At 40.6% G+C, this 17482-nt stretch overlaps 1 protein-coding gene across 2 annotated transcripts in view; it reads left to right on the forward strand.

The window, feature by feature from the left end:
- Nucleotides 1-17482, forward strand: part of rrp1 (ribosomal RNA processing 1) — a 74512-nt gene that overhangs the window by 12286 nt on the left and 44744 nt on the right. For both annotated transcript variants that reach the window (XR_007450799.1, XM_049594835.1), the window contains exons 7-9: nt 4203-4267; nt 4536-4744; nt 5069-5169. Coding sequence is in view for 1 of the 2 variants with exons in the window: in XM_049594835.1 (XP_049450792.1) it covers nt 4203-4267; nt 4536-4744; nt 5069-5169 (375 nt within the window). In the remaining variant the exon portion in view is untranslated. The remainder of the gene's footprint in view (nt 1-4202; nt 4268-4535; nt 4745-5068; nt 5170-17482) is intronic.

The raw sequence follows: 17482 nt of genomic DNA on the forward strand, positions 1-17482 counted from the left end.
CCGCTGGAAAACTGAAGATCAAGAACGCGGCGACACAGCCCTGCCACGGCAGCCACCCGTGGGCAAACAAATCAGTCTCCAGTGTGCCGGACACGACATGACTCGCGGCAGTATTTTGAATTTGAGTGCAGTAACCGTTAAAAAATATATAATAAAATATATAATATATAAATATTAAATAAATATATAATATTAAAAAATATATCTGTATTATCGTGAATGAGGTGATATTGCACTACCCTACTACATACCGGTCACTAATTGCTCTTCTTTGTCCCCTGTGACCCCCTCACCTCCTATCTATAAGTTGGCTGAACTGCTGTCACCTTTTTTATCTTCTGAGATAGACATCTTGGGTGATCTCAATATTGACTGGTTATCATCTGTATCAAACAAGTTAAAAAGATATTTTTAATGGTATGAATCTGACACAATTATTTTCTAATTAAGCCTAATTCAGACCTGCCAACCTGTACACATTTTGCGTACCAGGCACGCCATTTTGACATCAAAGTACACTGGTACAATTTGATGCTCTAAAACGCATATCACTCGATCGCGCATTTCGCCGGTTTCAGTGTATTTGTCTATGCAAGATGTCACTCAAGTTGATACCCAGTGAATATAGGCGCGTAGGCGGAACGAAAAGATTTCGGCCAATCAGATTGCTGCATGTTGCCCAACCCACTCCACCGCAGAGTCCTTTTTTATTTATTTTTTTACGCCCTCTAGTGTGTTCACTTGTGTGTGTGTGTGTGTGTGTGTGTGGGCACGTGTGTGTGTGTGTGTGTGTGTGTGGGCGCGTGCACGTGTGTGCGCGCGCCCAACGGGGCCAAACTCCGCCATGCATGATACAGAGAGCAAGGGAGGATTGTAAACCCGCGGCCATGTAGAGACAGAAATGACACGCGGTCTGTAAATAAGATAAATAACATAAGGCTATTTAGTTTGTTTAATAAAAGGACAAGGTATAGACCTGTTCTATAGGAAAGGTTACCTTAAGTGACTTCTTTGTGATCTGGCACTATATAGAAAATAAAATTAAATAAAATTAACTTGACCTTCAAGGGGGGGCGGGTGGGGTGCCTGCCTAATAAAATGGTAGAGCAAACACTGAAGTAAATAGTGTCAAAGTCGGCTGTTGTCGATACATTGCTGGTGAGAATTGTACCAAGGTAAGCAAATTGCAGACAAATTTACATTCAACTGTGTTATGAAACCATGTGCACTGCCTAAATAACTATAACACACTTATGATAAAAAGACGTTTTGTTTGATGAGTCTGCTGAATTTCTATAAGAAAAAAACAAGGCAATAAGAAGAGAGTAGTTCTAATAGGTGTCGTACTACCCAAGAACATGATGAGGAATGCTAATGTAATGCACTTTCTGTATGAAATTGCATGAAAATAGGATTTCGCCATGTGATGTTTCAAAATTTTCTCGGGGGAGAACCCCCTGAATCCCACTTGAAATCTTTCTTTTTGTCACAACAGGACATATTACTGTATTTTTTAAGCAGATGATCAATACTACCATCAGACTGATGAAATTGACCTTGATCTGCGCCATAAAACAAATATTGTGCGTCTATGGATGTATGTGGGGCTTAGGCCTATAGATATGAATATGTAAACGTACGCTCGTTTCTTCTGTTTGCCACATGTGCATATTGACTTTTATGGTAAAAAAAAAAAAAGCCGCCGTGTCCACATATGTTCATGACCACGCACGAGTGTCTGGTAAGGTGGTATTCATAACCTTTCTTCAAGGTTGGCAGGTCTGCTAATTGATATTATTCTCTGTAACAAGCCTGATAAGTACATCTTCAGTGGTATATTTGACCCTGACATAAGTTTCATTGTTTTATTCCCTGCATCAGAGATGTGAGCATTAAGAAATTAACCTTCCATGTAATAACTAGAAGGAATCTGAAAAAACTCAATGATCATGCTTTTCTACATGACTTGTATTGCAGCACCTGATGTTACCAAAATCCCTGATGTAGACCTTGACTTAAATCATTTTACTGATGTTTTAATCCTGTTGCTGATAAACATGCTCCTTTTGAAAAATATAGGGTAAAAGCTCGGTCAAGTCCATGGTTTACTGCAGACTTAGCTGATCTTTTTAATTCCAGAAATAAAGCTTGGGCTCAAGCTCTCCCACTGGCTTGTGTTTAAACAACCACTGGACTGCTGCGTTAAGAAAGGCTAAGTCAGACTACTATTTACTCGCTTTCACCAGCCCCACTCATGATCAGAACAAATTTTAGAAGGTTGTTAAATCAATAAAAAAAAAAAATCTCAACTAACATTAATAGACAGTAAGGAAATCTGCTCTGTATTAAACAGTCATTGTGCTGCGTCTGGACATCTTTTTGAAACCAGTTTAAGTAAACAGAACCATTCCCTTGAATGTCAGGATCTTTGTAATAATCTTTGTAATACCTCCTCACCAAGCTTCAGTTTGTCCTCTTGTAGTCTTTGGGAAGATAGCAATGCTCTTCTTTCTATTGATAATAGGAAATCAACTTGTGCTGATGATTTAGATACCTTTTTCGTATACTTTCAGTGCTGCTAATTGCAGAATACAGTACTCAAATTTTTAACTTGACTATCTCCACTGGAATAATCCCCACTGCCTGGAAAACAGCTTATGTCCTTCCTTTACATAAAGGGGGTGACAAAACCGATATAAATAACTATCGCCCTATTTCTAAATTATGCTGCCTGGCTAAAATTTTGGAATCCCTGGTAAATAATCGGCTAAGATCCTATTTCTCTTTGTTGTCTGTACTCACTCTATCAGTCTGTGTCTATTTGACACAGTTGACAATTTGTTACTTTTAAAAACTTTCCCGTATTGGTTTTGATTCTGTCAGCTGCCTGTGGTGTGAAAATGACATCTCTAATAGATTGGAATGTGTAAAGATGGGTGATGTTCACTCAGATTTTTTAAATATTACTAAAGGTGTGTCACAGGGCTCAGTGTTAAGGCCAATATTGTTTTCAATTTTCATAAATGACATTGCACCCCCCCACCCCACTCTCTCTGAATCCTGTAAATTTCATCTGTATGTGGATGACACAGTCAGCCATTGAATGTCCATTGAATTGTCTTTTGGTTTGCACCAACTTCAAGTACATAACCTCAAGCTAGCACTAAACTCAGACAAAACAAAACAGATGCTGTTCACTGAGGCTACTCATACTAGATCTTTCAATATTCATTCTGCAAATGGTACATCCATAGAGAGAGTCCCACAGTAAAAATACCTTGGTATCTGGCTGCATGGCAATCTCAGTTTTAAGCACCATATAGAAATTCTGACCACATTGATGACAACACTTGGATTTCTGTACAAAAATAAGAGTTGTTTCCCTTTTCTACATAGACAAAGAATTGTAGAATCTGTATTTTTGCCTGTTTGGGATTATGGGGATGTTATATACAGAAAAGCTGCTGCTTCTACACTGAAATCACTGGATACTGTTTACCATTCAGCGCTAGGGTTCACAACTGGTGATTTTTACAGCACCTATCACTGCCACCATTATTAAAAGGTTGGCTGGCCACATTTGGCTGTAAGGCGAGACCAGCATTGGTAATTTGTTCTTTTATAAAGCTTTGATGCAGATGTTTCCACCCTATATTTGATCCCTTTTAAACCTGACCTCACATTAATCTTGGTACTTGTTCACAGAATAGGTTGTTGCTTCACACTCCCTTAATCAGATTTGAACTAGGAGGAATGTCATTCTTTTTTAGTGTACCTTATACATGGAAGAATTTGCCAAAATCCCTAAACGTGGACACTCTACCACCTTTATGGCTGTTTAAATGCTTGATCTCTGATCTTGTTTTAATTGAGTGTAAATGCGTTTTACTACACCTGAGTATATTTATTACGCTGTATGTCTACTTTAAGCGATCATTTATTATTTTTATTGTTCTTTTGTTTTGTATGTTTTCATTTCTGTTTTAACTGGTATGCATGATGGTTCTTTGTTTGCTAGGTGATTGTTTTTAATGTCTTTGTTCATGCTTGGCATCATTAAAAATGAAGATCTTCCTAAATTGATTTCCCAAGTCTTAAATAAAGGTTTGAATGAATGAATGAATGAATGAACGAACGAATGAAATAAATGAGGAAAAACATTAATGCTCCTATGATCCCTATGTTTTTATTTCTTTTCACAGCTCACTGCTGATCAGAACTTGATCTTCATTGAGCCGTTCTGCAAAACAGCCGCCAAAACCAAGGAGTAAGTCCACATCCCCTAAGCATTTATTGTAATGCTGTCTCTTACATTAGAAATATGTAGAGGTGTCACTAGAGGTGTAACAATACATGGACCTGAATCGATAAAATACACACACACACACACACACACACACACACACACACACATACATACACACATACATACATACATATATATATATATATATACTCATAACTACTTGCCTGACTACTACTTTCCATCTGCCTGTTTTGTCATCTTTTGCCTATTTACATCTCTGTCTCTCCAGTCGATCTCTTTCTGGAGCCATCTGCAGCAGCATCTTCAGCACCATCATTGACCAGGCGCCCTTTGCTATTGACGATTTGATGAAGGAGTTGAAAGCAGCAAAGGCCTCAGACTCAGGACAGGCCTCTGAAGAGGATGATAAAGAAGACCAGCCAAAAGAGAAAATGAGCAAACCAGTTGGCAAGAAAGGGACATCAAAGCAGATGAACGGTACATGTCCAGAGAAAACAGCATGAACATTATTATCTTTTTTTGTTTTGTTTATTAGAACATAAAAAGGTGCTTTTTTTAAATGTCCAAAATAATGACACATAAAAATTCAAACTTACTCTTTGTGGGAATGCATGTCGCTATCCATGTTACACTGTGGTGACTCAGTGAGGTCACAGTTTGGTAGCCACAAGGCCATACATTCATAGTTTAGTTTACCCTCATTGATATAACAATAATAGGATGAGTCGAATATTACTTATCTGTGCACAAATTTCAGTTTTCAATGAGAGATGAACGTCTGTGTTGTTTTATTTTTATCAGGCAAAAAATTAAATGAAGAAAAGGATGATTCTGAGCTTCTTAACTTGGAAGACTTGGACACAGAAGTGTCATGTGACGATGACATTGGACCAGTCCTGCAGGTGAGGGCTTTCTCTTCATTTTTCAGACCTGCCAACCTGTGTGCATTTTGTGTACCAGGCACGCATTTTGACATCAAAGTACGCTGGTACGATTTGATGCTCTAAAAGTACGCATATCACTCGATCGCGCATTTCGCCGGTTTCAGTGTATTTGTCTATGCAAGATGTCACTCAAGTTGATACCCGCTGAATATAGGCGCGTAGGCGGAACGAAAAGATTTCGGCCAATCGGATTGCTGCATATCGGGGTGCCCCCCTAATAAAATGGTAGGGCAAACACTGAAGTAAATAGTGTCAAAGTCGCCTGTCGTCGATACATTGCAGGTGAGAATTGTACCAAGGTAAGCAAATTGCAGACAAATTTACATTCAACTGTGTTATGAAACCATGTGCCCTGCCTGAATAACTATAACGCACTTATGATAAAAGACTCTTTGTTTGATGAGTCTGCTGAATTTCTATAAGAAAAAAACAAGGCAATAAGAAGAGAGTAGTTCTAATAGGTGTCGTACTACACAAGAACATGATGAGGAATGCTAATGTAATGCACTTGTCTATGATCTATTATCTATTTCTGTATGAAATGGCATGAAAAGATTTTGCCATGTGATGTTTCAAAATTTTCTCGGGGGAGAACCCCCCGAATCCCACTTGAAATCTTTCTTTTTGTCACAACAGGACATATTACTGTATTTTTTTAAGCAGATGATCAATACTACCACCAGATTAATGAAATTGACCTTGATCTGCACCATAAAACAAATATTGGGTGTCTATGGACGTATGTGGGGCTTAGGCCTATAGATATGAATATGTAAACGTACGCTCGTTTCTTCTGTTTGCCACATATACATATTGACTTTTATGGTAAAAAAAAAAAAAGTGCCGCCGTGTCCACATACGTTCATGACCACGCACGAGTGTCTGGTAAGGTGGTATTCATAACCTTTCATTCATTCATCTGTCTGTTATGGTAAAAAAACTCACTGTGTTTATTTTTATGCATGACACCTCTTTTATACATATTGGCCGTGTTTCCCAGTTAGGAGCAATCTTAGGACTTAAGAGCGCAGTTAAGAACGTCTTTGGTAAAAAGGGTCGCTAAGATAGGAGTGTTTCCCAGATGCCTTCTTATTGCCCTTCTTACGATCGCTCTTTAAGACGCTCTTGACAGGAGCTGACCATTACCGTGATGCTGAAACTAAATCAGTTGATGTCATAAGTCACACACAGTGCTGCTACCTAATGTACTAATTCCCTGCTGCTGGTGTTTATGTGTGATCTAATAATTCTAATGAAAACCTAATTAGTGTTCTAACCCCGAAGGGGTAGAACCCTTCTAAGATTGTACCGGTTTATTAGTGTTCTAACCCCGAAGGGGTAGAACCCTTCTAAGATTGTACCGGTTTATTATTATTATTTTTTTTTGTTGTCTGCCGCTTGAGCTCAAATTCCCGTGAGCTGGAATGAGCCAGAAACCTGAAACTTGGCCCAATGATTGGAAATGATGTGCATCAACTTTTATTAAAATATGAGCCCAGTTGGCCACATGGTGGCGCTGTAATTAAGGCTTAAAAATGACTTTTTTGGGAGGCCACGTCCGAATGACTTGAAACTTGACACACAGGTCCAGCTCAATGTGCTCTACAAAAAAGCCTCAAGGACCATTAAGCTCCGCCTGACTAAATTTTTTGCTAATTTGCATAATTTGAAAAACAGTAACATGACATAAACTTTTACAATTTTAATTCAATCAACACCAAACTTGGTACACGGCTTTGGGGGATGACAAGACACATTTCTATTATAAATGAACCAGACTGGTCAAAAAACATGGCCGCCACGGACCAATGAATCTTTGCTGTGGGCGGAGCTTAGAATTGATTGGCCATAACTCCCACACCCTTTGACCTATCATCACCAAACTTGGTGGGTAGGTCCACAATGAGACTTGGAAGCTGCCTACCAAAGCATTTTGAGCTCAGCCCATAGGGGGCGCTATAAATGCCACACATCTGTATCTCAAAGACCATTGGATGGAATTTCACCAAATTTGGTATGCATGCTCTAGGGGTGGCTATTAACTAATATCTTGAGTGCCATGTTGATAGGTGAAAGTGGGCGTGGTCTATTCATCATCAACCGTCATAATTTGCGTTTTATTAATTTATGACCAGCTGGAAGGACCTAGGGACATGAAACGTGGTACATGGACTATAAATGACATCCAAATACTGCTCAAAAAATTTGGTCCCAATCGGCCTTATGGGGGCGCTATAACATAGAGTGTAAAGCTTGAAAGGCTCTGCCCGCCGCACCACAAGTGCTATTGACTTGAAACTTTACACACACATCCTTCTGATAGTCCTCTACAAAAAAGCCTCTTACACCAGGAATGTCGCCCTTACAGAATTTTTGCTAATTTTAATAATGTTAAAAACAGTAAAATGAATAAACTTTTGAAATATTTGTGCTATCAACACCAAACTTGGTATGAGGCATCGGGGGACCGAGACACTCATTTCTATTATAAATGAGCAAGATCGACAAAAACACGGCTGCCGCCACGCAAAGTGTCCTTGGAAAGGGCGGGCTTAGCGGAATCGCTGTAAAATGTTGCCGCCATAACTCCCACACCCAAAAAAATTTTGAGATCAGCCTATAGGGGCTATAAATGCCACACATCTGTATCTTAAAGACCCTTTGTTGGGGAATAATTTAGATGTGACTTGGAAAGAGTATGTTTTTATGGGATCTGTCAGGGACAGAGGGAGAACGTCTTGAACTACGGCAGATGAGGGTCATGGTGGGTGGTGAGGTCACGGTGGCTGGTTTGGGGCGGAACAGGTTAGAACCATGAGATTGCCGCTATGCGTTATATTTATTATTTTTTGTTGTCTGCCGCTTGAGCTCAAATTCCCGTGAGCTGGAATGAGCCAGAAACCTGAAACTTGGCCCAGTGATTGGAAATGATGTGCATCAACTTTTATTAAAATATAAGCCCAGTCAGCCACATGGTGGCGCTGTAATTAAGGCTTAAAAATGACTTTTTTGGGAGGCCACGCCCCTCACACCATAAGTCTGATTGACTTGAAATTTGACACACATGTCCAGCTCAATGTGCTCTACAAAAAAGCCTCAAGGACCATTAAGCTCCGCCTGACTAGATTTTTTGCTAATTTGCATAATTTGAAAAACAGTAAAGTGACATAAACTTCTACAATTTTGACTCCATCAACACCAAATTTGGTACATGGCTTTGGGGGATGACAAGACACATTTCTATTACAAATGAGCCAGATTGGTCCAAAAACATGGCCGCCACGGACCAATGAATCTTGGCTGTGGGCGGAGCTTAGAATTGATTGGCCATAACTCCCACACCCTTTGACCTATCATCACCAAACTTGGTGGGTAGGTCCACAATGAGACTTGGAAGCTGCCTACCAAAGCATTTTGAGCTCAGCCCATAGGGGGCGCTATAAATGCCACACATCTGTATCTCAAAGACCATTGGATGGAATTTCACCAAATTTGGTATGCATGCTCTAGGGGTGGCTATTAACTAATATCTTGAGTGCCATGTTGATAGGTGAAAGTGGGCGTGGTCTATTCATCATCAACCGTCATAATTTGCGTTTTATTAATTTATAAGCAGCTGGAAGGACCTAGGGACATGAAACGTGGTACATGGACTATAAATGACATCCAAATACTGCTCAAAAAATTTGGTCCCAATCGGCCTTATGGGGGCGCTATAACATAGAGTGTAAAGCTTGAAAGGCTCTGCCCACGCACCACAAGTGCTATTGACTTGAAACTTTACACACACATCCTTCTGATAGTCCTCTACAAAAAGCCTCTTGCACCATGAATGTCGCCCTTACAGAATTTTGCTAATTTTAATAATGTTAAAAACAGTAAAATGAATAAGCTTTTGAAATATTTGTGCTATCAACACCAAACTTGGTATGAGGCATCGGGGGACCGAGACACTCATTTCTATTATAAATGAGCAAGATCGGACAAAAAACACGGCTGCCGTCACGCAAAGTGTCCTTGGAAAGGGCGGGGCTTAGCGGATATCGGCTGTAAAATGTTAAGCGTTTTTCCGATCGTCACAAAACTGGGTAAATATCATCAGAAGGGGACCAAGAACACACCCAAAAAAAGATTTTGAGATCAGCCTATAGGGGGTGCTATAAATGCCACACATCTGTATCTCAAAGACCATTAGATGGGTAAAAAATTAGATGTGACTTGGAAAGAGTATGTATTAATGGGAGCTTTCAGGGACAGAGGGGAGAACGTCTTGAACTACGGCAGATGAGGGTCACGGTGGGTGGTGAGGGTCACGGTGGCTGGTTTGGGGCGAAACAGGTTAGAACCCGCAAATTGCCGCCATGCCTATATTTATTATTATTTTTGTTGTCTGCGCTTGAGCTCAAATTCCGTGAGCTGGAATGAGCCTGAAACCTGAAACTTGGCCCAATGATTGGAAATGATGTACATCAACTTTTATTAAAAGATGAGCCCAGTCGGCCACATGGTGGCGCTGTAATTAAGGCTTAAAAATGACTTTTTTGGGAGGCCACGCCCCTCACACCATAAGTCTGATTGACTTGAAATTTGACACACAGGTCCAGCTCAATGTGCTCTACAAAAAAGCCTCAAGGACCATTAAGCTCCGCCTGACTAGATTTTTTGCTAATTTGCATAATTTGAAAAACAGTAAAGTGACATAAACTTTTACAATTTTGACTCCATCAACACCAAATTTAGTACACGGCTTTGGGGGATGACAAGACACATTTCTATTACAATAAATGAGCTGATTATTAAAACATGGCCGCCATGGACCAATGAATCTTGGCTGTGGGCGGAGCTTAGAATTGATTGGCCATAACTCCCACACCCTTTGACCTATCATCACCAAACTTGGTGGGTAGGTCCACAATGAGACTTGGAAGCTGCCTACCAAAGCATTTTGAGCTCAGCCTATAGGGGGCGCTATAAATGCCACACATCTGTATCTCAAAGACCATTGGATGGAATTTCACCAAATTTGGTATGCATGCTCTCGGGGTGGCTATTAACTAATATCTTGAGTGCCATGTTGATAGGTGAAAGTGGGCGTGGCCTATTCGTCATTAACCGTCATAATTTGCGTTTTATTAATTTATGACCAGCTGGAAGGACCTAGGGACATGAAACGTGGTACATGGACTATAAAGGACATCCCAATACTGCTCAAAAAATTTGGTCCCAATCGGCCTTATGGGGGCGCTATAACATAGAGTGTAAAGCTTGAAAGGCTCTGTCCGCCGCACCACAAGTGCTATTGACTTGAAATTTTACACACACATCCTCCTGATAGTCCTCTACAAAAAAGCCTCTTGCACCATGAATGCCGCCCTTACAGATTTTTTGCTAATTTTAATAATGTTAAAAACAGTAAAATGATTAAGCTTTTGAAATATTTGTGCTATCAACACCAAACTTGGTATGAGGCATCGGGGGACCGAGACACTCATTTCTATTACAAATGAGCAAGATCGGACGAAAAACACGGCTGCCGTCAAGGAAAGTGTCCTTGGAAAGGGCGGGGCTTAGCGAATATCGGCTGTAAAATGTTAACCGTTTTTCCCATCGTCACAAAACTGGGTAAATATCATCAGAAGGGGACCAAGAACACAACCAAAAAAAGATTTTGAGATTGGCACATAGGGGGCGCCACCGCCATTCCCAGATATTCCCGTTTTTTTTCCCAAACCGTTTTCCCATTGAAAATGAATTACGGAATCTTCAAAAATCACAAAATTTCAAACGGTAACTACCGATTCATACTTTCAGCTCGAAATTCAGCATTTTCTGAAACTTGGTTATAATGGAAGTCAATGAGAAACTCCTTCAAACTCACTCATCTTCACCCACACTTCACAAACTCATACATTCACGTAGAAACTCCATTCCAACTCTGAAATGTTGACATTGCCATCGACTTTCAGTGACTGATTCATATTTTCCATATCTCTTTTAGTTTCTCTACACCAGCTGTTTAAAAATCATGAAATTTTCAGCCCTTCTCAGAATTTATAATGGGTGTGTATTGCGTGGAATGTTGAGAGTTAGAGTGGCTGATGTCATCGCTAGAGTGCACAGCACCTCTGAAATCATCAAGAAATTTTCTCTTAAACTCGCTGGTGCAGCCACATCGTTCACTCTACATACACAAATTGTACACCAAATTGTAGGAAAAGCCGTTCCGGTCGCAGAGGTGCGACCGCTGAAGAAAATGGATTTAGGGTTTTGGCTGCAGGTGGTCTAAAAGGACAACAAGTCCAACCAACTGCCCCATTCACTCCCATGTTAAGTGAGAGCCCAAATTTCTGGAAGAAAGCAGACCATTCCACTTATGTCCATCATGGCTCTGGCCTCATTTTTCACACCACAGAAATGAAATTTACACCTTTGTGATCCGCATCCTGTCCTCTCGCTCACGGTGTGCTTTTTGTCGCTGTAGCACTTACGGTTTTTCATTTAACAGTTGGAGTTTGAGAGGAACTTTTGGCTCAGTTTCTGCCTTTTCTTGGTGTATTTAAATTTGACTGTGCCATAGCCAACCGGTGATTGGCTGAATCAACTCCAGCCGTTCGGCCAATCGTCTGTGTGTCACAGCACAGTCAAATTTGAATATTTCAGCAACCTGACTTCTTTGCAGTTAAAGTCTCATCATACAGAGGTAATTACATATGTGTCAGTCTGCCTGTCTGGGTCTGTCTGTCTCTGTCTTTCTGTGTCCATCTTGGACATTTTAGACTGCAGTCTTTTTTTACCTGTTAAGTTAAGCTGTTTTTCCCTATCTGTAAGTGGACATACACACAGACAGACAAACAGACTCACACATACACAAACACGCGACAGCACGTGAACATACACACATTCAGGCATGCACACACACACAGACACACAGTGATACATTTACTGCTATTAATAATTAGCATATTGGTATGGGGATACTAGTTGGCAGCGAGCATCAGGCACACTCAAAATTTCATGTGAAATTTTCTACTTCATTCATTCACTCATTCATTCATTCTTGAAAATGAAAATTTCATTCATGAAAATTTCAAATGCTCTGCAGAGATCAGATGAAGGCCACAGGATTTGTTTAAAGCCAATTTCCCAATTGCGTAACTTATATCATCAGGCCTTATGACCACATTATCATGAGATACATCGCCAACAGTAAAAACATCACTTTTAACACAGTTAAAAAGCTCCATGTAATGTCTTCTCCATAATTCCATAATATGTACACTGCCACTTACCCCCTCCATACTGGAGGACAAAGGTATTTTACTATGATTCATAATCTTGACTTCATTCCAAAAATCATTAACATCATTTTGTTGCATCTTCCTAGCCAATGCATTTGCTCTCAGATGGAGCCTCTATGTGAAAGTATACCACAAATGTTATTAGCATATAGGCTAGCTGAAAACCCGATTTCAAGAAATGTGTGACTTGGAAAGACTATGTATTGCTTGGAGCTTTCAGGGACAGAGTGGGGAACGTCTTGCACTACGGCAGATGAGGGTCACGGTGGCTGGTTTGGGGCGGAACAGGTTAGAACCCGCAGATTGCCGCTCGCGGCTATATTTACTAATTATTTTTCTTATTATTATTTTTCTTCTGCCAGATTTCGGTGCGTAACTTGTGCGACAGCTGTGAGTGCACACAGGGTCTTCATAAAACATATAGATTCAAGATTCAATATGCACAGTAAGGACACGCGTTTCCCTGCAGAATGAAATTCATTCTTTTCTGTCATCAATTAATGCCAAACAATATAAATCTGAAGTATGAAATAGATCAAAATATATACGGTGCGCACTGTTTTAACGTCTCCTTGCTTAGTGTAATATTAATGTGCCTGCAGCGGCTGGAGCTGTGAGCGTTTGGTCGCTAAGAAGACTATTAAGAGTGGGTCAGCTCGATCTTACAACTCCTTCTTAGCGAAAGACAGAGATGGGGACTCGAGTCATTGTGACTTGGACTCGAGTCGACTCGAGTCGCTGTTTTGATGACTTGTGACTTGACTTGACAAAAAATAAAAGACTTGAGACTTGACTTGGAAGTTAAAGACTCGGGACTTGACTTGAGACACGATGACTTGAATGACTTGAGTGTTATTCACATCATGTTTTCAGTTTGAATATAAAATTAAAGCTGCAAAGTAGCGATGGGCGGGACCTCGGACCCTCGCTATCGTCCTCCAGCTCACGTAGACGGTGCGAATTAGCCTATTCGTAGGAGTCGAAATGTTGATAAAACAAGCAACGTCAATAGAATGCAAGGTCATTTTTGGCAATAAGCCCATGACTTGGGAGTAGAACTTTGATGGCTTCTGAAAACCAAATCAATCAATCAGTCTGAGTCTGATCAGACTGATTGATAATCAGTCAATCAATCAATCAATCAATCTCACAAATCACAATTTGCCTCACAGGGCTTTACAGCATACAACATCCCTCTGTCCTCCGAGGACCCAATGTACAGAGAGAGATGCAGGACAGACGATAATGACAGTAGCGTACAACAACATTAATGAAAGTAATAATATTATAATTATAATTCTGGCAATTGTGATACAATATGTTGAATTAACATCTGATAGTATACATATATGACAATAATTATATGAGTATAATAACAGTAGAAGTATGACACACACAGACAGACAGACATAGACGGCCGAGTTAGTGACATGCAGAGAGGGAGGGAGGGAGAGAGAGAAGGGGGGGGGGGCAGGGAGTGGAGTGTGTGTGTGTGTCTGTCTGTCTGTGTGTGCCATACTTCTACCATTGTTATACACATATGATTATTGTCACATATGTATACTATCAGATATTAATATATACTTCCCACATGTTGTACCACAATAGCCAGAATCATAAGTCAAACTCAATTTTAAAAACTGTAAAGGGTTCTTATGAAGGTGGTGTGAGCTTATATTTTGAAAGTTGTAGACATAAGCCATGTGACCTAATGAAACTTTGACATGTGTGATGATCAAACAACACATCCATATTCATTTGAAATCATGTGACCTAGTGAAAGCTTGAGTGATGTGTACTGGCTGTTGTGAGGATCTAAGTGCAGCAAACAGACACAAATATATACTAGTTAATGTCAGTGGAGAAACTGAGCAGGACTACAAGTATTCCAATTCTTAATGAGGTAAAAGAGTTTCACCAGGACATCTTGTATTTACAGGTTTTTGGTATCAGGCATTTCTTTCAAAGTTTTAGGAATGAGGACCATGAGCTGGACAGTTTGGTAAACGTTATACTGTCATGTCTGTGTGACCACACACATACACACACACTTCACTCTGACACACAAACTGTCAGAGTGAGACAGCTGCTTAGTGAGACCGGGGGGGGGGGGGGGGGGGTCAACACGGAGCAGACTCCGCGAGGAATGTCCATAGTCATTCGGGCTTTCATAGTCGAGCGCACTTCTACGTTGTAGTTTCCTGTAAAAATGTCCTTGAAAAATCCCCGCGGTGTGAAAAATACATGCCGAGCAGTCACTGGTGTGCGGAGCGAAGACTGCGCGGTCGTAAAATCTGAGCTTTGCGCGCACAGGGCTTGCGGACATCCGCTTTGAGTCCGCGCGGACCTCCGCAGAGTCCGTTCCGCATATGTTCCGCCCGAGTATGTTCAGGCCTTAACGCCCATGTCGCGGAGCGGCGAACAAACCAAACAACACAATGTCAGGAGAAATTGAAATGATATGCCGTCTATGTAAAGTCAGCTTGCTAATTAAGGAGCATCCCCGTATGTTGTATGTCTATGGACTCAAAAATGTGACCTTAATCACAAGTTTACAGTGTGTTGGCCCTCATCTTTTCTTACAGAGATCATCATGAGGATTTGTGTCCTGCACCTTCTAACGCTTCTAAAATCCAAACCGTTCCACTTATGACAAAGTCCTTCACAAGTAATGTTCACCAGGGGTAGAGCTGTAATTTGTGCAAGTTTGAAGCAGTTATTATAAACTCGTGTAGGAGCAAATATTTTTTGAGAGACAGAATTTGTGAAAAACGTCATCTTACATTCAAAGAAGAACAGCGCACTTCCTGTTGGAGTTAGGTCAGGGGTTGCAGCGCGACATTTGTAGGTCTTTATGAGACGAATGAGACAGTTTTTTGGTTTGGTCTTTCTAAGTAGTTCCTACCCGTCGCACTGGGCCCAAAAAATCGTCAGGAGGTTTTGGAAGATATCACCTGTAAGACGCCATTAAATCCAAACCATTCGAGTAATGAAAAAGTTATACAGAATAATTGATAAGGACACGTTGAACGGTAATGTGTGCGAGTTTGAAGCCGATACGATAAACGGTGTAGGACTAGTTGATTTTTTTAAGGAATTTCTTTTTTTGAGGAAAACTCTTACTTTGAAAGGGACATAGCTCACTTCCTGTTGGATTTAGGTCATGGGTGTGAGCGCGTCATTTGTAGGTCTTGATGAAACGAACACGGCTGTTTTGGTTTGATCTTCCAACGATGTTCCTACTGACTGCAGCGGCCATTTTAGTGTGCCTAGACTGCTAGGTGGCGAGTTTTGGAGCATGTTTAGGGGGTCAAATTCCAGTTTAAAGAGACGGCGGGAGAAAGAAAGAAAGAATAACTAAAGCTGCAAGCAGCGTTTGGCGGGACCTTGGTGCGCCCGTTTCGGCCCCCAGCTTATGTCGTCACTGTGAATTATTTAGAAATATCAAACATATTGCCACAAACATCAGAAAATCCTTACAGAGCTGAACGTTTTGATGTTTGAATGCTTTCTGTAGCTGTAGGTATGTAGAAGTGATGTCATAGTATGCAAATTAGATGAGTAAATTTATTCCTATCAGACTCCTCTTCCTTTATTTTGAGGAAGAGACAACAAAAATGGCACAAAACAAAAGAAATCCACTGTGTAAATATGTTCAAAATGCTTTTTTACTGATATTAATGAAATCCAATATGGCTGCCTACTAGTGATGCCACAATATGCAAATTAGATAAGTTAATTTACTCCCATCACATTCCCGTCCCTTTTTGTTTTGAGGATAAGATGACAAAAACAATACAAAAGAAAAGAAATCTACTACTATGTTGTTTTACTGAGATTTATGAAATCCAATGTGGCCGCTGCCCAATGACGCCACAATATGCAAATTAGATGAGTTAATTTACTCCCATGACAAACTTTGGGTCATGATGAATATTTTTGTCATTTACAGTATGCCTTTATCTCTCACCACTTTCAAGCCATAGTCTTTTGAAATGTTGAAATGAAAATGAAATATTTTCCTCAATAAACTCAGGCACCTAAAGGGTTAAAATGGAGACTGTGCCCCTGTCATATCTGCATGTAAGATGTAGACACGTACACACATCATGTTTCTGTGAGTTTGTGTGTGACAGCGGTTGCCATGGTAATTAAGTAGGCGCACCTGGCAGAAGAGCAGAGACAGACAGCGACAGAACACAGAGAAGAGACCTGTTTTAGTGGAGATTTAACTCCTCGAACAAGTTCTTCCCATTCCCACACTGTTGATAAAGTTATACAGAAGATCTGTTTGGCAGCAATTGAGGTGGCATGTGTGTGTCTTTTAAAGCCGATACAATAAACGGTGTAGAAGGACATGTTATTTTAAGAGCATGTTTGAGGCGAAATCTTGTTTCGAAAGGGCAAATAGCTCACTTCCTTTTGGAATTAGGTCATGGGTGTCAGCGCGTGATTTGTACGTCGAACACGGCAGTTTTGGTTTGATATTTCTACGACATTCCTACGGGCCACTGTGGCCAGTTTAGTGCGCCTAGGTGGCGCTAGAGAGCCCAGTTTGGCACTGTAGGGGTTAATAATGTGTATTTGCTGTTTCAAATGAAGTTTCTGCTGCTGTAATCTGTCCTTTAAAGATTGTGAGAAACACAGACACACAGAGCTGTGTGGCTGTGTCTGTGTGTGCAGCCGTTGTCATGGCGATTAATGACTTGCCTGCATGTGAGGGGCACACACAGAGCTCATGAGAGAGCAGATCAGCAAAGGCTGTTTAATATGGGTTTTAAACTCCTCAAACAAGTTCTTCCTATACCCAAACCATTGGTCCAATCAAGAAAATAAAGTGATTGTGAGAGACAGCCACTTCTCGTGAACGCACGTGTTGTGTTTTATATCCCTAGAGTCAAAAATGTGGTCAGAGGAGCGAGTTTAAAATGTGTTGCACCCCAGCTGTTTCCAGAAATTTCTCCTCTGAGTTT

Source organism: Epinephelus fuscoguttatus, linkage group LG13, assembly GCF_011397635.1.
Source record: "Epinephelus fuscoguttatus linkage group LG13, E.fuscoguttatus.final_Chr_v1".
Lineage (NCBI taxonomy): Eukaryota > Metazoa > Chordata > Actinopteri > Perciformes > Serranidae > Epinephelus > Epinephelus fuscoguttatus.